The sequence below is a fragment of the Tachysurus vachellii genome, chromosome 8, assembly GCF_030014155.1.
Source record: "Tachysurus vachellii isolate PV-2020 chromosome 8, HZAU_Pvac_v1, whole genome shotgun sequence".
Lineage (NCBI taxonomy): Eukaryota > Metazoa > Chordata > Actinopteri > Siluriformes > Bagridae > Tachysurus > Tachysurus vachellii.
In genome coordinates, this window is record NC_083467.1 from 18,005,003 (window position 1) to 18,027,177 (window position 22,175).

At 34.5% G+C, this 22,175-nt stretch overlaps 2 protein-coding genes across 2 annotated transcripts; both read left to right on the plus strand.

Moving 5' to 3' along the window:
* The first annotated feature begins 1,312 nt into the window (after positions 1 to 1,312).
* Positions 1,313 to 11,062, plus strand: marco (macrophage receptor with collagenous structure). The gene is made up of 17 exons (XM_060876701.1): positions 1,313 to 1,467; positions 2,363 to 2,461; positions 4,421 to 4,512; positions 4,625 to 4,748; positions 5,354 to 5,407; positions 6,359 to 6,430; positions 6,538 to 6,636; positions 7,106 to 7,150; positions 7,280 to 7,351; positions 7,450 to 7,503; positions 9,267 to 9,362; positions 9,445 to 9,489; positions 9,601 to 9,645; positions 9,734 to 9,769; positions 9,909 to 9,992; positions 10,111 to 10,272; positions 10,580 to 11,062. Exons 1-17 carry the CDS (start codon positions 1,356 to 1,358, stop codon positions 10,708 to 10,710), a joined length of 1,422 nt encoding a protein of 473 aa, XP_060732684.1. The 5' UTR covers positions 1,313 to 1,355; the 3' UTR covers positions 10,711 to 11,062.
* A 6,201-nt stretch (positions 11,063 to 17,263) lies between these two features.
* On the plus strand, positions 17,264 to 21,248 carry en1a (engrailed homeobox 1a). The gene is made up of 2 exons (XM_060877355.1): positions 17,264 to 17,759; positions 20,855 to 21,248. Exons 1-2 carry the CDS (start codon positions 17,264 to 17,266, stop codon positions 21,163 to 21,165), a joined length of 807 nt encoding a protein of 268 aa, XP_060733338.1. The 3' UTR covers positions 21,166 to 21,248.
* The last annotated feature ends 927 nt before the right edge of the window (positions 21,249 to 22,175 follow it).

A 22,175-nucleotide genomic window follows, 5' to 3' on the forward strand; every position in this document is an offset into this window, starting at 1 on the left:
TTGCCTCTTCTTGCCATTTCTCTGATTATATACTATAGTATAATGTAATGTAATACCTACATAACCATGTTTGTATCAGCTGTATATATTATTTGGTAGTGTGTATGTATATCTTCATTACTCAACAGATTGAAGTTTTTTGCTGCTGTAAAATTTAGCAATATTTTATGCCAGCTAACATCTGGTCAGGACTACAGATACCAATGATCATTTCTGGGATAACTAAGGCTCATATATAATAAAGTTGATACTGTTTATTAATTTACATTGTGCTTACCAAATAAATCCAACAAAGAAAAGAAAGTATGCAGTATTTAAATCTGTGTGCTGGATTGCTGGTCGGTCAGTGGCTGCATTGCTGATTCATAATCTAATGAAATCAAATACTTCCATTTAGTTTGCATGCATTTCCCATCTGTACAATACAAAAGAACAAAATTCTGGTTTGTGTAAGAGCTGTTTAAGTTCCCCTAACTAAAAAGTCTTTGTGCCCAAATTCAGATAATGTCTGAATCAACTTGTGGCTCTAGTTTTTGAACTGCCGTGCATGTTTACTGTTTACTGCCGTGCATGTAAACTTGTTACTTGGCAAATAAAAGAAAAATCTCTAAACAAAAAAAAAAAATCATAATTATAGCTATTGGATTTGTACCAGCAGTAGACTGATAGTGAGTTATTGTGAAATGTGTGTGTGTCATGGTCAGAGTGTGACACTAATTTAGGCATGGGATCTACATCCAAACTGTTTTTGTTCATATAGATATAGTTAATTTTCATCCGTCCATTCATATATCCATCCATTCATCCATCCGTCCATCCATCCATTTTTTTCCATCCATTCATTCATCCATCCATTCATCCATTCACCCATCCATTCATCCATTAAAGCCACTTTATTGATCCTGGGCAGATGTAAACACATTTAATTAGTTTTTGGTGATGTTTTATTATTTTTGTCTTTCATTAGTTAGTTATTTTATGTTTTGTAGTAACATTTTCCATTTAAGGCATAAAAATGAAAAAAATTATTTTTGTGTTTCCACAAATGTTCTCTTACTCTCTAACAATCACTGATTTTTAGCATGAATATTACAGATGAAACTAAGTATAATTATTACAACAGTATAACCACAGAATACTGAGTACATAATGGTGTAGAAATGCTACAGATACTGTGTAGTGTGTAAAACAGATGTTTCAGTTCCTTTTTCTAACCTAATGTCTTTGAGAAAATTATTTTCTTACGCATGTTCCTAGTCAAATGACTAATTTGTTGAGTCAGCTTTTGAGTCAACTGTTTAAATATAAAGTTTTGTTTTGTACTCTCTACTCTACTGGTTGTTGGACTGAACAAGATGGAGACAGCACTAAATGAGAATCAAGACACAATATTTTGCAAAGAAAACCCTCTCTATGGTGCAGAAATGAATTTCTCCAGCTCAGGCCGCTATGATTTCCAGACAAACGGTATTTATACGTTATATATAAACGTGTCATATATCACAGATACGTTTTATTTATTTATTTATTTATTTATTTGTTTGTTTGTTTGTTTGTTTGTTTGTTTGTTTACACACAATAATTCGACTGGGACAGCAAACTAACAAACTGACAAAATTGTAAAACATCCAAATGTTGGGATGTTTTCAACATAACCAAATAAAAGATAAGATTATAGCAATTTTGAGTAAGTTTAAACATCTTCTTTAAAATATATTCACTAAATTTATCATAAATTTGCTGCTTTGTTATAAATGGTAAACTGCAAACAATGCTTACACTGCACATAATGTCACCATAGCAAGTTATAATAACTTAAATTTAATTTAAAAATTATTTTAATTTAAAATATTTTAAACCAAAACCTATTTCTAGACCTATATGATTAAGTTACATTTTTCTTTCTCTGCTGGTCTATTTCACTCATTTTAAGCATTAATTAAAAATAAATAAATAAAAAGGAAAAAAGAAGCCAAATGATTTGCCAATATAATAAGGACATTAAAAGCTTAAAAAAGTTCAATATGTCAATCAATAATTGATCACCCTATAATAAGAAATAGTTTGACTAAATTCAAGATATTTTCACTTCCTAAAATGTCATTTTTTGCAGCGTAGCTTTTTGCTATACAATTTTTGTGTATGTGGAGATTCAGAGATTCTTCCTATGTCTGCATATCCACATCGGGTTTCCTACCACCTATAAAGAGCCTACCTGAGGTGGACTGGTTATTTGATATTTGTAGATATAATCATTTTAATAAATTTGGTGAAGATCAAATACAAAGTGCAATACAAAGCCTTTTTTTTGTTCATTCTGATTGTATTTGTCATCCTGTGTGCCATTATGTTCCCTTTGCAGATGTAAAACCAAGAAAGTCATCAGGAAAGGTGTGCAGTGTTACAGTGATTGTATTTCTGCTTCTGCTACTAGGACTAAATGGCTTCCTGACTTATAAAGGTAAAGATTCGTGTGTGGATAAAGAAACTGTTTTTTTTTTTTCTGGATTCCTAAATGCTAATGGAATATACAGAAAACAGAAAATTTACTTAACAGAACAAGTAGGAACTAACAATTTAAAAAAAACAATCATTGTATTTAACATAAAATATAATTTTACTTGTATGTTCAAAAAGTTATTTTAGTGTCAAGTGTCCATTTATGGTATTATTGTATATTCCAGAAACCCAAATTAATAAATTCTTAGCACAAAATGTTTTTCACATGTGTGAAGAAACAGTTCTTCAAATCATGGAAAATTCACACACACACACACACACACACACACACACACACACACACACACACACACACACACACACACACACACACACACACACACATACGATTGAATGTCTGCTTGGTCTTGTTTAGAGATAATGGTTTTTGGGTTTAATGGGTTTAATAAAGAAATAAAGAAATAAAGAAATAAAGAAATTAATTGGGATAATGGGTTTAATAAAGAAATAAAAGAATAAATAAGAAGTTAATTGGCTTAGTTGAGGGCAGTTTAATGTAATTCATCCCATCTATTAATATCGTATTAGAAAGTTTTACTTACATTGTCTACAATGAAATTGAAACACTGGCCAATACAGTGTTGGAGGTTTCACACCTATGTGCAGCCTGGTGGCCAATCTTCACTGATTTCATGATTAAAACAAAAGATTGTAAAAGGTTGAATCAGCAGAGTAATCACAAACCTCTACATATTATATTGCAATCCACACAAAATAATAGGAGATAGAGTTTGCAAGAGGACAAATTGTAGGTGGACATCATGCTGGAGCATCTGTGACCAGGTCAGCAAGTCTTTGTGGTGTATCGATATCCACGGTATCCAGGGTAATGTCAGCATCCCCCTACAAAGGACGAACCACATCCAACAGGAGTAACTGTTGACACAAGAAGAAGTTGTCTGAAAGGGATGTCTGGGTACTAACTGGGGTACTAACTAAGATTGTATCCTAAAAAAACATAAACCCACAGCTGCCTTCACTGCAGAATTAAATGTGCATCTCAACTCTCCTGTTTCCACCAAGACTATTCATCTGGAACTCCACAGGGTCAATATTCATGGTCAAACTGCTATAAGCAAACCTTTGGTCAATCATGCCAAAGACAGTGTTGATTTCAGTGGTGGCAGAAGCAGAAATCTTGGGCTGTGGAGAAAGTGAAACATATATTGTTCTCTGATGAGTCCACTTTCACTTTCTTTTCCACACTTAGAAGGGTTACAGTGTGTAGAAGCCCCAGAGAAGCTCAGCACCTGGACTGTTGCACTTCCAGAGGAAAGCTTGGCAATAGACGCATCACTGCGAGTCAGGAAATGTTTTCCTCCACAAGCATCACATAGTGACATGGCCAGTGTTCTGCAAGAAGAATGACTTAAATTTCAATTTCAGCTAGTATTAATATGAACTAATCTGTGGTTCTTGTATTAAGTGGCTTGGATGTTCAATGTGCTAAAATTTGTAATAAACACAGAAAATTACCACATTTCAGAAACAATAAAGAACAAAGATTATTCTGACATTTTTAAATCTATCTAGCATGCACACACACACACACACACACACACACACACACACACACACACACACACACACACACACACATACACAATGTAACAGTTTTTTTCATGTGCCATAAACATAAGGTTTTGGCACACAACAGAATCATGATGCTTGATTTGAGTTATAGAACTTCTTCTCAAGTCTTCTCAAATATTAAACAGGAAAAATCAAGTAATTATAAAGATAAATTTATGTTCTGATTAAACTTGAAATGTTACTAGAAAATGCACAAAATACCCAATATACCAGATAATATTAAGATAATTTTTTCAGGAAACCTAATTAAAGGTCATCATATAGTCTTGATCTATAATTTGTTGTTGTTGTTTATGTGTGTATGTAGTCTTCACTCTAGAGGCATGGGTTCACTCAGAGCTGAAAAAAAAGCAAAATGAAGAATCTGCTTTGAAACAAGAGAGCTCTCACTTAGATCAGGTAAACATAAAGACACCCTGGCACACACACACACACACACACACACACACACACACACAAACATAAACATACAAATTCAGTTTTAACCAGTGGAATTCTGGACTCCCTACAGCACTGCTTGTACAACCTTTGTGGGGATGAGAAAGGTATGGAGTCTTTGATGTCACAAATGAACCTACTTAATTCCAGTGCTCACCAGCTACAGAATCAAGTGGACAACATCAGCCAGGAGAAAGGTCTCTCTCTCTCTCTCTCTCTCTCTCTCTCTCTCTCTCTCTCTCTCTCTCTCTCTCTCTCTCTCTGTCTCTCTCTCTGTCTCTCTCTCTACCCCCCCCCTCTCTCTTTCTCTCTCTCTCTTTCTCTCTCTCGCCCTCTCACTCTGTCTCTCTCTCCCCCCCTCTCTCCCCCTATCTCTTTCTCTCTCCCTCTCTCTCCCTCTCTCTCTCTCCCCCTCTCCCCCCTCTCTCTCACTCTGTATCTCTCTCTCTCTCTCTCTCTCTCTCTCTCTCTCTCTCTCTCTCTCTCTCTCTCTCTCTTTGCCACACACACACACACACACACACACACACACACACACACACACACACACACACACACACACAACTGCACTGCATAAATACATTTACTTTATTTTGTTTTTAATTAACATTTTATTAGAAGCTATTCCAACAAATAATCAATTTAGGCAAATCCAGATGATTTGTGGCCTCTAAAAGGTGCTCTAAAGGAGCAGTTTGCACTTTTTAGAGTCCCCTTCTGCTTTTAAGACAAATTCTAATTGAAAAAACTAGAAATGGATAAGAGTCTTATGCTCTGGGAACATTTTCATTCTTTTTAATAGCACTTCCTGGACCTCCAGGACCTCCTGGATCACCAGGACTCATGGGCTTGCAAGGTGAGTCAGATCCCTATTAAAACAGTGCTTGCCAACACACTTTCAACGTACTTCAGCACTTTAATTCAAGTTCCCCATAACATGGGCTAGAAAACATCTAAGCTTTCTCAACCTCCCAAACTCAGAACAGTCAAATCTGTATTCTGCTCTTAACCCAACCCTATATCTTTCCCCAATCATCCCCAAAATGATACGATATTCCTGACTGTACCTTTCTATTCCATGTAGACTTCAGATCAATTTTAAATGCACGCCAAATATCAAGCTTGAATGTGCTCTCTAAAGTTTGAGTGTACAGTGCCCCCTACCGACCAGTTCAAGGATAATGTTCAAATCAAATCAAATTTTATGAATGTAGGTAATGTAGGTAATGAATGAAGGTAATGAACATGCATGTTCTCGCCTTCATCCTCTTTCATACTTCTAGAGTCTAAATGATCCATTGTAATTTTTGTATGTTAAGTATGTTAAGCCCAAAATTATCTTAAAAATTATTTATATATTACAGAGAGATTATGTTCAGGTCATACAGGGTTAGGAGGTGCTGAGGTGAAAAAATACAGGTTCTTAGTGCTGAGGTGAAAAAACATGTTGAAAATGCAGTCTTTGTAAATATGAATCTAAAACATTCTGTTTCTGGCACATTTTCTTCATTTCCTTTTTTAATAACTTTAATTCCATCTATATAATTGGGATTTTCAGGCAGGGGCACTTTATTATTATTATTTATTTATTTTTTTTACAAAATTATTACATAGAACTATTAATAGTTGAAGTAATTTAGGCCATTGGTGAAATTGGCTATTATTTGGTATTTGAAATACATTTTGCACTTGTAATGTGTATTTACTATTGATGCCTTTGTAGTTTCAAAAGTTTAAGTACTGCTAAATTTAGAGGGAAAGCAAGCATCTCTCATAGCCTAATCTTAGTTTATACTGTTTTTGACAGGTCCACCTGGTGCAAAATGTTTAGATGGACTCCCAGGATTACAAGGACCTAAAGGAGACCCTGGATCACCAGGTCCGTATGTGAAATATGGAATAAACTGGCTTGTCTGACTTGTCTGGGTGAATGTGTTTAACTTTTTTGTTTTAAAACTGTACTCTATGTACTTACTATTTTTATAGGTAAAGCAGGTGAACCTGGAGCCATAGGTTCAAAGGGAGAGAAAGGCGAGAGAGGCATTACAGGACTAATAGGTCAACCTGGGATCTCAGGACTCCCTGGTAATAAAGTGTCTATTTAAATATAACAAATAGTTTAAAAAAAAAGATTTTCTCATGTAAGTTTTTTTCTTTTATTGCTAACAAAGAATTTACAAAGCCAGATGAATAGATATATCCTTAGCTTATATTTATATTGTATATTAACTTCAGACTGGACTTTAAAATCAGGACATTTTCCACAAACAGGTCTAGTCTTTCTTATCTTGTTTTTAATTTGTATGACTGCAATAAATATATAAAATATTCTTCAAAACAGCAAGGAAGCTATTATAGAAACACTATGTCTGGCATTTGACCTTGCTGTGACTTTTGGATCAATGTGTGGATTAATTTATCTAATTAGTTCATCTTCCGCTATATGGATAATTCCATATAAATCCTATTATAATATGAACTGTCAAAAGTACCCTGGAAAGAACCCTGGAAAATTTCAGTAATTTTTTGCATCTCTCTGCTCTTTCTTCTGCAGGTGCTCCTGGTATTAAGGGTGAAAAAGGAATTTCAGGACTACCAGGTTTGTATTCTAAACTAAAATTTGTCTCAATAAGCTGTTAACTGTTTTAACGCTCCATATTTTCCAAAATATATTATAATATATAATATTATAATAGTTTAATCTCATTTTACTCTATATTCTCTCCAGGCATACCTGGTGCTAAAGGTCAGCCAGGAGAACCGGGTATTGCTGGGCCATCGGGGAACAGCGGACCAATAGGTGATCCAGTACATCATCTCCTTCCTAATAAGGTTGTTTTTAAGTATTGTTATTATTAAGTTTTCTGTATACAAAGTCTATTTCTACCTCTTCTGTAGGACCTAAAGGATTACCAGGCTTACCAGGTGTACCGGGTGTTAACGGTTCAACAGGTAAGAACAAGATAACATCCCATGTGTGCACTCCACTTTTGTGGTACAAAAGGACAGTATACATTAGTGGCAAGATAATAATCTCATGAATATTCCAAAAATATATATATCCTCTGTTTTAAGGCTCTAAATAAATGTTTTCAGCACCCTTGCTTTTTTAATCAACATTTTCTATAAGCATGATAGTGGTTTTCTTATTTCCTTTCATTCTTACATTTACATTTATGGCATTTATATCCAATTTAGCCACAGCGATTGCAAGCCAGTGACTTCTGTGCCAGTCCCAAGCCCGGATAAATAGAGAGGGTTGCATCAGGAAGGGCATCCCGCATAATCCATGCCAAATCTAATGGCCAGGTTAGACACTAGGGAAGGCGAGAATTACAAATTACAGATTAGTGAGACATAGAGATGGGAAGGATGTGCAACACAAATTTGATTAAAGATAGAGATGTAAATGTGCTAACAGACAAGGAGATGGAAGGAATATTTTAAGGAGCTGAACAAAGGAAAGGTGTATAAGACAGTAGTGAGAGCAGCTCTGCTGTATGGGTTAGAGACTGTAGCAGTGAGGAAAATACATGAGGCAGAGATGGAGGTAGCAGAGATGAGGTTGAGGTTCTCTTTAGGAATGATGAGGATGGACAGGATTAGGAACGAGTGCATCAGAGGGACAGCTCAGGTCAGCTGTTTTGGGGACAAGGACAGAGAGTATGGATTGAGATAGTTTGGACATATACAGAGGAGGGAGATGGTTATATTGGTAGAAGGAGGTTGGAGATGGAGCTGCCAGGTAAAAGGTCAAGAGGAAGGCCAAAGAGAAGATATATGGATGTGTTGAAAGAGGACATGAAGGTAACTGGTGTGAGAGAAGAGGATGCAGAGGATATGCCCTTATCCAGAGTGATGTACAAAAGTGCTTATAAGTCTCTATCAAATACAGCAACACTGGTTCATTAAGTAACAGATTAAGGATACCATCAGTTTAAAACACTGTTTGGAGGAAATAGCACAATTGATTTTTGAAAATATATAATCAAAAAGGTACAAATAAGTGGTAGTTTAAGTTCTGGACCACCAGTATTCACTTTTAGTCATTTACTTGATGAGTAAAAATATCACCATTACAATCAGGAAGTGACCATGACTATAAACCTATAGGGTAGCCTATAAAAGGTCTTGTCTGCATTTTCATTCTCATCTTATCACAGAGTTGAGGAAATTGAGACTTAGATGCTAAATATAATTCTCTAATCATCAGTTTGGGCAGTATTATAGAAGTGGAGATTCTATTCATTAAATTCATGAAATATTGATTCTTCCTTTTCCCAACTCCTTTGTCTATATGAAATATAGACAAAGTGTCCGTTAATTTAGCTTTATTATAGCCAGATGAAGTGAATTGGACATATAATCTTTTACTCAAATTCACAATAAGGAATAGTAGCAGAGTGATGAGTGACATTTTTCCAAAATAGAGAGCAATATTCAAATAGATTTATGAGCAATTCCTATCCTCAGTAGTTAACAGTATCAGAGCACCGATTGCTTCTGGAATTGATTTGCTAGTAGCTTAGAGATTCACAACCTTACTGTTGCCTAGCAAACCGTAGTATAACCACTTGCTGGATGAACAAATTGTGAATTCTCTTTTGAAAGCAAAACAAAAAAACACAATTTTTATTACACTACCAGACCAGCTGAATTAACCTGGTAATAACTGATGTCTCAGTTAACATGAACTTTTTCTTGTGAATTCTCAGGAGCTCCAGGACCACAGGGCCCAGATGGGCTGCAAGGGCCTCCTGGAGAGAAAGGTACACCTGGAGAGAAGGGAGAAAGAGGAGACAGCATTAGAGGTAAGGGGAGCACATACTGGCTATGATTGGACCACACATAGTGCTGGTATAAAGTTTTATAACAATATGCAATTTCCTTTAGGTATTTCAGGTGCTCCAGGGCCAAAGGGAGAGAGAGGATTTCCTGGTAAATCAAATGAGAAACTGATTATTATGTTACAGATAATAGGTTTATGTACTATCTAATATGATCATGAATGAATCATGGATGTATATTTATAGCATATATAATGTGCAGGTATATCTGGAGCTAATGGGGTAAAGGGTAATAAAGGAGACACTGGTGAGTACAGTAATGTGACATTAATTCATAGATTCATTATACATGTTCAGGATCTGCTAACTAGTCTGTGTCTCACATAAAAATTTAGGCTCTCGAGGTTTAGCTGGACAAAAGGGTGATACAGGTATGTGTAGAATTATCCTTGTTCATGTATAGACCGTGCAGTATATATAGTGCTATAAATAGTTATAGTACTATGTAGTATGTGATTTTTTTTAGTTCTATGGTTAATGTGTTTATCTGGCTATACTTCTGGCCTCCAGGTGCCATGGGTCAAAAGGGACAAAAGGGAGATCAAGGACTCCAAGGTGCTAAAGGAAATAAGGGACAAACGGGATCTAGTACAAGTAACTATACTTCTATTGGACTTTATTAAAATATTGCGTGCGTGTGTGTGTCCAACCACTTGATTATCTTTAATACATTAGCATCTAATTTGTGTCTGACCTGTGTTTGTCCCATTAGATGTGCGCTTGATTGGCACTCCTAATTCAGGCAGAGTAGAGGTACTGTATAACTCAGAGTGGGGCACGGTGTGTGATGACAATTTTGACCTTTTGGATGCCAAAGTGTTGTGTAAAATGTTGGGCTTCCAGCAAGCTACACGTGTTTTCACAGCACCAGCAGGTGAGTCACTATAGCTTCTTACTGTTTCTATAAAAAATTATCTTATAATCATTTCTTTAATCAAACAAGTTAAAAATCATTGCCTAGAAACACCCAGTTAACAACATCCAAAGCAGGTCATGCATGCAAATACAATAAACAGTTGTAACAATAAAAAAAGGTGATAATGATAATGATAATGACAGCATGATATTTCAAGTTTGCTTTTAAAAAAACATGAACATGTATAATGAACATTCACACTGATATCCTTATCCAAAACCTTGAGTGGCCATCTAAACAGAGTCCTGTGCATGATGTATTTCAGGAACAGGTAAGATCTTGCTGGATGACTTGCAGTGTATTGGAACAGAGTCCACCATATTTGATTGTACACATAGTGGCATGGGAGTGAATAATTGCCAACACAGTGAGGATGCTGGAATAACCTGTTCCTGAAAGGCCAGAACAACCCCACCACACACACACACACACATACAGTATTGAATAGTAATTTGAAGATATCGTGGTGAGAGTTACTATTTTTCTCTAAGGTGTCTGTCTTCTTTTCTGTCTATATTTGTGCATTAGCCACATCATTATTACAACAACAATAAACACACTGTAAACACATTGCTTTGGAATTATATATTCATTTGTTTGTTTGTTCTATATATTCCACTTTTGTAACACACAGTGTCATCCCAGAAATTATGTAACACAAAGTAACATCAGTTAAAAAATGTATTGTTTGGACTGGACTAATAATAAACTTTTTATTTTACATTAAACTACTTTTATTGCCGTGCAACTGGTAGCCTTGCCACTTCATTGCTTAAGAGTTTATGGTTTGATCCTGAGTTTGGACTACTGTCGAGTTCTGTGTGTTCTCCTTGTGTCCATGTGGGTTTTCTCCATGTTCTGGGTTTTATACCCTGATTGTCATTTGGTGTAAATGTGTGTGAGTATATGTGTATAGTGCATTGCTATGATTTGGCTTCTTATTTAGAGTGTATTCCTGCCTCATGCCCAGTATTTTTTCCATGATGGCAGCACTGTTGATCTGTCTAGCTCAGGTGTTTGCATTCTGATATGTATATATATATATATATGTATGTAGTGCATCTTTTAGGACATCCTTAGGACAGAGACGAAAGGAACCAAAAAATTCAAAGACTCCTTATAGTACAAATATAGCACAATTCCCTCCAAAAATGTAAGTAACATAATATTTATTAATTTATTTATTTAGTAGCAGCACAAAAATTAATATCAATCTCTAAATCATATACAATCAAGAAAATAATGTCTGCTAAAAACTAAAACTGAGCCAATTTACCTGATGCCACAGTATACCTGAAGTCACTCTATTTAATTCTTTTAAATCGTTGAAAGTTTTTAAAAACCAAACATTTACAAATGCACGAAAGGTATTAGTTACAAATGAAGTAATAATTAACTAACAAACAAACCTAACTTGGCCAACTTGACACTTGCTTTGACTTTATGATGTATCAAATAGAATCATCTGCGAAATGCTCTGACACATGGGTCGCTTTGGATAAATTTATCGATTTGGATAATAATTCTAAAGTTATTTAAACAAGTTAAGTCAGTTAATACTGAAATACTCTGTTCTGTTGAGGGCTGTAACCATTCGGCAAGTCTGGATATGTGTGTGAAAATCTTCTGATACACAAGCAAAAGAGTTTTTCTGTATTTTGAATGTGTGTTATCATTTATGCGATTTAGTTGTATTTAATAAATGGTCTATGCCTTTAATAATATAGCAAAAGTTTCACTATTTACATAACCAATAAGAATGCTAAAGATAGAGAAAAAAATTAACATACTGAATTGTTATAATAATTCCTTTACTAAAAAGATACAGATCATGTGCAGTATTATATATGAATAATATTCTACAGCAGATTTGATGTCGGAAAGACTATGATAAAAACAGAAAAGGAGATATAGTCATAACAGGAGATATAGGAGATATAGTCATAAGAAATTTTTATATCCCAGTACTCACCCCTGCTGTATGTCTGTGCTACATTTATTCATTTTATCTTTATTATTATTTTGCTTTAGTTTTTAACCTCTTTAATGATTTGAAAGACAATGTTCAAGCACAGTCACATAAAAACCTTAAGCCATATTTGCTTCTTATTGACTTATTATTTTATGAATAGTGCAATACACCATCGCAGTGAAACCTCTAATATGAGCAGCAACAATATAATTTTAATAACACAGATTAAATTTGTACCATTTTAAATCCATGGTTCATCCATCTTCTGTAAGCATTCATCTTCTGTAAGGTGAAAGTGCAAGTGAACCCAAAGAACCTGAAGGAAACCTTCAGAGAAATAATATTATGAGCTTACTGCAATATATCTCATATAAACAAAAAGAACCTTACAGGATTATGATACAATATATAAAATGGACAATATGCACTTGCAAAAACATATAGCGTATACAAAAAAACAGCAAATATTACTGTTTTAAGCTTGTCACCATTATTTTAAAATAAAACATGAATTCTTATTTAATATATTTTTTGGTTACAGGTAAAATTTGTGGAAACTGTGGAGACAACTACAATATTACAGCTATTATGACAGTCAATAGCATGTAATTAATCTTTTATTTTAGTTGATTGGCATATGTCAAATTAACATGAAATGTGTTACAATATTTGAACTATTAAATTTCAAATAACAAATGTTTTTAGATCAAAAACTGCTTATACTCAGTCACTGTGGACTTCTGAATTATGTGGATTTGTTCTTACACTAAGACATTTCATGATGATCAATACAGAATCGAAAGTTCACCTGCTGCGTTAAAATTGTCAGTGAACTCAACTTGAAGATAAAATTTGCTTTAAAATCGAATTTTAAAAAACTTTTAAACTTGAATTCAGTATTCAATACTAGTTCTGAAAATTTGAATAGATGAGAAGTAACATGTTCACATAACATAACATAATGGTGTTATCCTCTGTTTAACAGTTTTTACACAGAACATTTATGTATTCCTTAAAAGGGACAACTGAAGGTTATTCCTACAGATAAATTCCAATTTGCTCCAAATAAATTTGTTAATTCAGTTAAATTCATGTCAATTCAAGTTTATTTGTGTAGCGCTTTTAACAATTCACATTGTCTCAAAGCAGCTTTACAGAACATAAACATAAAACAAAGGGTTAATATAAAGAATAATATAAAGATTTATATAATAATGTGATGCTTCCTTTCATAGATGACAAAGTCTGAAACTACAAACACATTACAATGCATTACTATATGGAGGTTACTTTCAATTACTTCTAATGTGTTTCACAGTAAGGCAGCTCATTATTTTAACAGCGTCATCACAGATAAATAATAGAGGGTCCTACTGTAGGTTTAAAGAGTATGTCACAATTACACATAACCATAATTAGCAGTTGTCATCACTATTGCTTCATTTAATTCCTGAATGTATGAGTGCAAATCAGTCGTCCTGTAAACTAGTTAAGTGAATTTGAATCTTTGCTTATGCTTTTGAGCCTATATGGCATCAGCTATTGTTTCGGACTCTCAAAACAAACTTAGGTTACTTTTAATATTCCAAATATTAAGGTTAATATTTTAAATATGTCACACTTAGGTCTATAAAACTGGTTTCGTTGGCATGAATTGCAAGCTGTTACATGTATAGGAAGATTAGTGCCTAATGACAACCTATAATAATAGACTGTTATGTTAACTGATTAACTGATTAGACTGGAGTCATTTTGGTGTATGGCGCTTTATCTCAAAAAGTCTCTTTCGCCACTAGATGGAGCAAGAGATTTCTCCAAACACTTCACCACACTCAGACATTTATTTCTTTGTTCCACGCGTTTGTAGTTGCGTTTTTCAACTAGTTATTTGCTACTTTGTTTGTTTGCTTGCATGTTTACTTGTTTAGTACCAAAAGTAAACTTTAACTTGATGCACTCTATTTTTTAAATATAGGAAAGCATTGGCGCAATTTTTGCGTAAAATGTCTGTGATTCTTCCTCCTTCCCCTCTCAGGTTTACTCACATGTTTCCTTGATAATCCTTATTTGTGATTAAACTGATTTGTTTCCCATACAAGAAAGAGATCAGTCCAATTAGGTCTGACAAACAAATCTCTCTCTCTCTCTCTCTCTCTCTCTCTCTCTCTCTCTATCTCTCCTTCTCTCTCTCTCTTCTCTCTCTTTTCTCCTCTCTCTCTCTCTCTCTCTCTCTCTCTCTCTCTCTCTCTCTCTCTCTCTCTCTCTCTCTCTCTCTCATCTGATAGACTAAAATATATTAAGTAGCATAAACTCACAGGCCAAACGTCCCGTTATAAACATATTCTTTACATCAAATAACAAATTTATGGCGACTGAGATCCATCTGAATGTATTAATAGATTGCTGAAGTGATACTCTCTGATATGCTTCAACTTGTAGAATTTTAAACCTTCGTTAGGTCTATCGTCGTAATTGAACAATAGGGTCAAAATAAATCAAAAAAGTCCAGATAGTTTGACTGCCGTCGAACATATAAACGTATTAAATTTGAGTGAACGAATAATGACCATATAATAATAATACAAATATATTACAAACATTTCAGATTTCAGAGGCATGAGGGTTTACATTAATAAGATCGTTTGTTTAATACTGAAGTATAGTATACATTTAGTCGTTTTCTTGTCCAATTTTCTAGCTTAAAAAAAGATCTTTGGGTTTGGTTTTTGTTTTACACCAATTGCGGTGTCATGAGAGCCTTTTTACGCATGTGTTAGATTACAAAAGAACATGTTCTGCGGTGTTGTTTTTTTACTTTGCGTACTTTATAACGTAGGCCATAGAACAGAATAGAATAGAATAGAATAGAATAGAATAGAATAGAATATGGAGGTGTGTCGACACGCTTGTGTTTTCCCCCATGCAGAAACGCGCAGCTCGCAGGAGCTACAGTAAAATGGGGGAAGAGGTAACCTATGATTAAGGTGTTGGTTTACCAATCGGAAGGTTGTCAGTTCGATTTCCAGGTCCCACAAGCTGACATTGTTGGGCCCCTGAGCACGGCCCCTAACCCTCAATTGCTCAGTTATATAAAATGAGACAAAAATGTCTCTCTGGATAAGGACGTCTGCTAAATGACTTAAAATGCAAATTTAAACGTTAAATCTCGTACATGTGAAAAAAAAAACCATCGTGTAATACAATACAGTGCAGTTGTAATTCCTCGAGATCCCTGAACAATATGACAAATTTAAAAAAAAAATATGATATCAAGAAGAAATGGAAACTTTCATAATAATAATAATAATAATAATAATAATAATAATAATAATAATAATAATAATAATAAAATGGAATGAAAAACATCTGAATTATTGCTGTTGTACTACTACTGCATGCTGCAAATCCACCCACAAACAAAACACATTTATAGAATGAATATATCGTGTATAACCTTTACGTTGGACTTAGTTTTTCCTGTTGAGCTGTATTACTCTGCAGCTTGAATTAAATCAGTTTAATAAATGTGAACCATGTGCATTAATTAAAGTGTGTTAAACTACATTACGTCTAATTTAATATCAGTTGTACTATAGTTTATAGACTTGTGCTGCATTTGCAGTAAATTTTCCCTGTTCTGTCATTTCTCTTGGGAACAGGTCCAGCTGGGCAGCATATTTAGCTGCACATTAAACAATGTTTTCCAGCGTTGAAAACGACATTTATCATGTTTTTATACGTCGAGCTGAAATTAATCACTAAACGCTTAAGCGTCAATCAAGTCCAGTATATAAATGTTGTCTCATTGAACCCTGGGTGAGAGCGCAGCGTCTGTGGAACGCGGTGCAGCGGAAGCTCATCCCCGCTCGCGACTGATTAAGCGGCAGGTTTTAGTCTACTCCATTCACTTTGATATGATAAACGCGCACTAATTAAACCCTATAAATTATCTCTCACGGACGCTCTTCCTGCAGGAGAGATAGCAGGCTGTTCGGCCATTAAGCGCCTGAATGGATCTGACTCACAAAACCGGCAAGTCTTAGTGTCCTAATTAGAATTTAATTACCTTCCACCAAACAGTGCTAGGGATAGAGTTCTCAAACCTGCCCAGACCGAGATAAAATGAAATACAACACAAAGCTGTGCATGGGTTTCAAATATGTAGACATTTCAACCTTTGCATTTTCAGTAAGTGAGTCGTTACAGGCTTATAACTATCAATTAATTATGTCACGCCATAGTAATAATAATAATAATAATAATAATAATAATAATAATAATAATAATAATAATAAACTATCCTTATATCCTTTGATCACTTATTTTATTATATTCTATTCTCCTACAAGCATGTGTGGGATACCATAATATGACACACAGTATATTTTTATAGAATATTATATTATTAGCATAATGTTAATGCTCAGTTAGGCCTATTTGGCTTCTGCACTTGAAATTCTGAATGAAATTCTGCAGCCGGTTGTGCTGTTTTGAGACCAAATGATTTGAGCGCGTAAAGAAGTAGCTATTAGAAGACACTCGGAATTGGACGGAGACACACGTGGCAGAGAGTGTCTAGCTTATAGATAGGCTTACAGAACATAGAGTGAGCTGACGTTATTTCCGGCTTAAGTGGGTCTAGGAATGGGAGAGATCCGTTTGGGCTAACAGAGTTCATGACTGCCCAAGTGTCATAAATTTTGGAGACGACGCTGAGGGAAAAAGGAAAGCTGCGCACCATGCGCTGTCAGTCCTGTCAAAACACGGATGCGCTGAGCACGCGCAGGCTCCGTTTCCGAGGCGTGTCGACGAGCTGACTTTGAAAATGTGCTCCAATCCGCTCAAGCAATTAGCAAGTCGTCTGAGATAACGTTTCTCAACGCCTTATGCCTCGTCACATGCAGGAAAGAGTAGTTGGTTCCAGACTCGACTGGTGCCCCTATTGGAAAGCGAAGAAAGAAAGAGGAGTCACCAGTCATGGAAGAGCCGCACGATCCCGCCAGTCGGGACCCGAGTGAAGCGGATAGTGCGCCTCTGTCCCTGAGCCAGGTCTCCCCACCGCCGCCTCTGCTGCAGCCTGCATTGCATCCAACTCACAGGACCACTAACTTTTTTATAGATGACATACTCCGACCTGACTTTGGCTGCAAGAAGGATCAGGGAACAGGCGCAAGGGAGCGTCCTAATGACTCTGACATGGGCGGGCAGGGTAGGCCCGTGCCGCCCGGAACTCCATGCCCAGACTCCACCGACAGCGTGTTCTCTTGTACTTCCTCTTCAGTCTCGTCGCCATCAAGCCAGAGAGAGCCCAGAGCGGACAAATCAAGTAGAGCTACAACGCGAGACCATTCTAGAGAATCAGCACCAGGTCCGAAGCTCAGTAGCGGAGAAGCAGCGGGTGGTAAAGACCCTCGCGCTTTACTTTGGCCCGCTTGGGTTTACTGCACCAGATACTCAGACCGTCCTTCATCCGGTAAGGCAACGGGTCATTACAGCTATTTCAGTTTAACACTAACAACTTGGGGAAAGGTGTGGCGACTAGGTCTAAAATAGTTTTAACTTAACAATTTTTTAAATAAAGTAAAACGCGATTATAAATAAAAAAATAAATAAATAAATAAATAAATAAATAAATAAATAAATAAATAAATAAATACAATTTTAGTAGGCTACTGGGGAATTTGGCATAGATTATGGCTGTAACATTAAATATGTAATGTGTTAAAAGTTTTATTTACATTGTTGGGATTTGTAAGCTGATATGCGTAGGTCAAGGTTAATCTAAAGATGTTGTAATTATAAAATAAATAATAATGATTATTATTAAGTCTACATAATCTTCCCAGTCAGTGACATCATTTTTATGTATTTAAATTTGAACCCGTGTGTAAATAGATGTCTATTATATTTTTCAAGAAAGATAAACATTTACTTATGATTACTTTAAAATAGCCTACGACATGCTACGTGAATGGAAAAGCATTTTAATTGTCAGGCTTTTATTCCATAAACAAAGTAAATAGATACATACAACATGGTCCAAAATGTACCTGGTTGTGCTTTAACTTTATATTAATTTTGCTAACAAAAAATAAGGTATATTAATTTGCAGGTTTGAGGGCTTTACGTAAGAATTTCAGAGGCATTTGTGCATAATAACAATCTAAATTGTCAGCAAGAATAGTAATAATAATTTTCAGACAAAACCTCTAGAGAGATTGTGGCACTTGTATTGCCTTTTCACTGACTAACTGACTGGACTCGGACTTGAACTTGAGTGATTCATGACTTGGCTTGTCTGAAGACTCCTAAAATATCGGCCTAGAAAAATCTGAACAAAAATCATAAAATATTAAGACCGCCAAAAAATGCAAAAGTAACCATGTACTGTTAATTATTGCTGTTCATGGAACATTTAAAAATAGAAATGTAATTAGAGAAAATTCACCACGATGTCCAATTTAGAAAACCAAACATACCATATCCAAAAAATATACTTCACAAGATCAGGGCTTTTTTTTGTCCTTGTACGATCTACAGACTGAATAAGAGTGCATGCGTTATTAAGAACTAATGTTAATAGGGCTATTACAGTGTTGTCATTATTTATAGATCCGTCTATATACACCACAAGCTGGAACTGTGATTGCTACGTCAGTATGCTCATGTTATAAACATTAATACAAAATTAGAAATAGGATGTCTGTAGTTTTTTAATTAAAAAAAGCATGAACAATAGTATCAGATAAGCGGTAGAAAATGAGTGAGATGAGTGAGTGAGTGAGTGAGTGAGTGAGTGAGTGAGTGAGTGAACAATAGTAAAAACAGGCTATACATGTTTCTGTTAGAGATCTATATTCTGTGGTGTTTACCTGTCAGTTTGTGTGAGCTATTGTTTCATATATATATATATATATATATATATATATATATATATATATATATATATATATATATATATACATATATATATATATATATGTATATATATATATATATATATATATATATATATATATATATATATATATATACATATATATATATATACACATATATATATATGAAATAAACAATAATAATAAAACAAGGCTTAGTTCATTTCGGTTTTTAATGGTGACTTGAAATGCTAAAATTGGTGGATATCTAGATTTTTTTAACATTTCAAATAAAAGCTCCACCTAGAATCCCTGAATGTTACCTATGTTTATTTTTTCAGATATAACGTTAGATAATTTAAAAAAATAAACGTTGTGAAGTATGTGACCGAAGTGCTATAGCCAATAAATACAGAATTAAAATAAAGGGAATCGGGAAAGTAACCTCAAGGTTTATAAGGCACATAAATCCCGCGGAATTGTAGGTTAGTTTGTTGTCATCTAGCCCCTTACCTGAGACTTGACTCATCTCTGGTATGGGCTAATTTCTGTTTATTTTACTGATTAGAATTTGAAAAGTGTCTATTGTCTGAATTGATGTGTGTAAATGATACAGTTGTTACAGATGTTGTTACGGAGTTTTTGTGTCTAATTAACTAGTCAACATGTATTAGACACTAAACCATTTATATGTATTAAATTAACAGTGTCTAACACTGAAATATGATACTCATAATTAAAGTTGTTTTTATGAGACACTTAAAACTTTCAAAAGTTTCGTTTAGGGAAAGTGGAATGCACTTCATTTAGCACATCAGGATATTTACAAAAGTACACACTATGGCTTTAATATAAAAGCATTTAAACTTTAATAAGATGTTGAATGGCGATTCAGTCAGGTCAGTCGTTTGAAATACAACCTTTGACCCATTTCTTGCTGGAAGGCTGTTTTGTTATTCACATATCCGTGTTTCACACTGTCGGCGTTTAATCTGTTGAGTCGGGAAATGGGTAAAGCCCGGCTAGCTGAGTAGGAACATTCGTTTAATTTCGCACACACCTGATATGTGAATCTCAGAAATGCAAGCAAAAGCAGTCTGATGTCCAAAAGCATTACAGCACTATGAAGTAAATGTTGAGGAGTAGCCTTTCAAATTAAACTGCTGTGAAAAAGAATATATCCTAAATTATATATTTTCTCACACTTCACAACGAAGACTATAATGAAGTACTGTGCTTCTAATCCAATACTTTGATAATAATCACAAGTCTTTAACAGTCTAGCTACTATTACTACTCCTACTTCTACTACTACTACTACTACTACTACTACTACTACTAATAATAATAATAACAATAATAATAATAATTATTATTATTATTGTTATTATTATTATTATTATTATTACTAAATTTTTATTATTTTTTATTATAATGTTATTGTTATTATTATTATTATTATAAATAGTGCAATATATAACTAATATTTATTATACTGTAGTTTAATAATAAATGTAATAATAAACATTCTTATAAAAGTAGTAGTATAACATAGATAGTTGTGCAGACATATCAGTCAATGTATTAAAATATATATATATTTCAGGCGCCTTTCATTTTCAATTAGCTTCATGTGTTTAGTACTCTGTTTGATAATAATGGATGCATCTCACTGATGTTCTTACATCAGGCCCAAGGACCCGCAGACTGAAGAAGAATAAGAGCCAGGCGGAGAATAAGCGGCCCAGGACGGCATTTACGGCTGAACAGCTGCAGCGGCTGAAGGCGGAATTCCAGCTGAACCGTTACATCACCGAGCAGCGGCGTCAGACCCTCGCACACGAGCTCAACCTCAATGAGTCGCAGATTAAAATCTGGTTTCAGAACAAACGCGCCAAGATAAAAAAATCCAACGGTTACAAAAACTCACTGGCGCTGCAATTGATGGCGCAGGGATTGTACAACCACTCCACCACCACTATCCAAGACGACAGTAACTGAAGGATAGAAAGGTGCATGAAGCTGCACACAAACTGAACAGCAGGACTGCGTTTGGAAATCGAAGTGTCTGAAAAGAAGTTTGAAAACTCGTATCAAGTAACCACTAATCAGTATCATTAGCCTACACTTGTAACATATACTGTAGGGCTAACATCTATATATATACATACATATATATATATATATATATATATATATATATATATATATATATATATATATATATATATATATATATATATATATTTTATTATTTTTTTTTTTTTTTAGATCAGGGGCTATGTCTATCTGTGTGTTTTATGTCTATAATTATTTCAGTATCAATTATGAGACTTGATATATATCAGTATATCAGTCTCATGCCAAAGATTTTACCAGATGGAAAGATGACCTACTTGTAATACTTTGGGAAAATGTCATGGAAGATTGCTGCTTCAGTACAGTCTATTTCTATAGGACAGTGGACATTATTGTGGAACTAACCTGACTATCAGAATACCAATTATAGCCTTCTATTTGAAATATTCAGACCTGTGCTCTCCAAATAAACACTTTTATATACAGGAGATATATATTTTCTTCTTGTTATATGATAATAAATGCTGCGTGTTGAGAGTGTATGAATAGGTTAACATGCTTTATTCTTGGAGCTTTTCTTAATTCCAATTCATGTCTTCTCAAGCATAAATTATTCTAGGCCTATCTGTACACCCGACAGTCACCAGCAAATCGCACTATTCACACTATGCACACAGTGTATCCGTTTGTATTACCGTGCATATTAAAGTGGCATTTAAGCTACCTTTTGTTGTTCACTCTATAAATAGTAAATAGTTCATTTAAGGGAGATAAAAATGAAAAGATGAATTTAAAACATAATGCATAATGCACTATTTCCAAATAGTATTATATATATATATATATATATATATATATATATATATATATATATATATATATATATATATATATATATATATATATATATATGGGCTATATAAAAATATAAG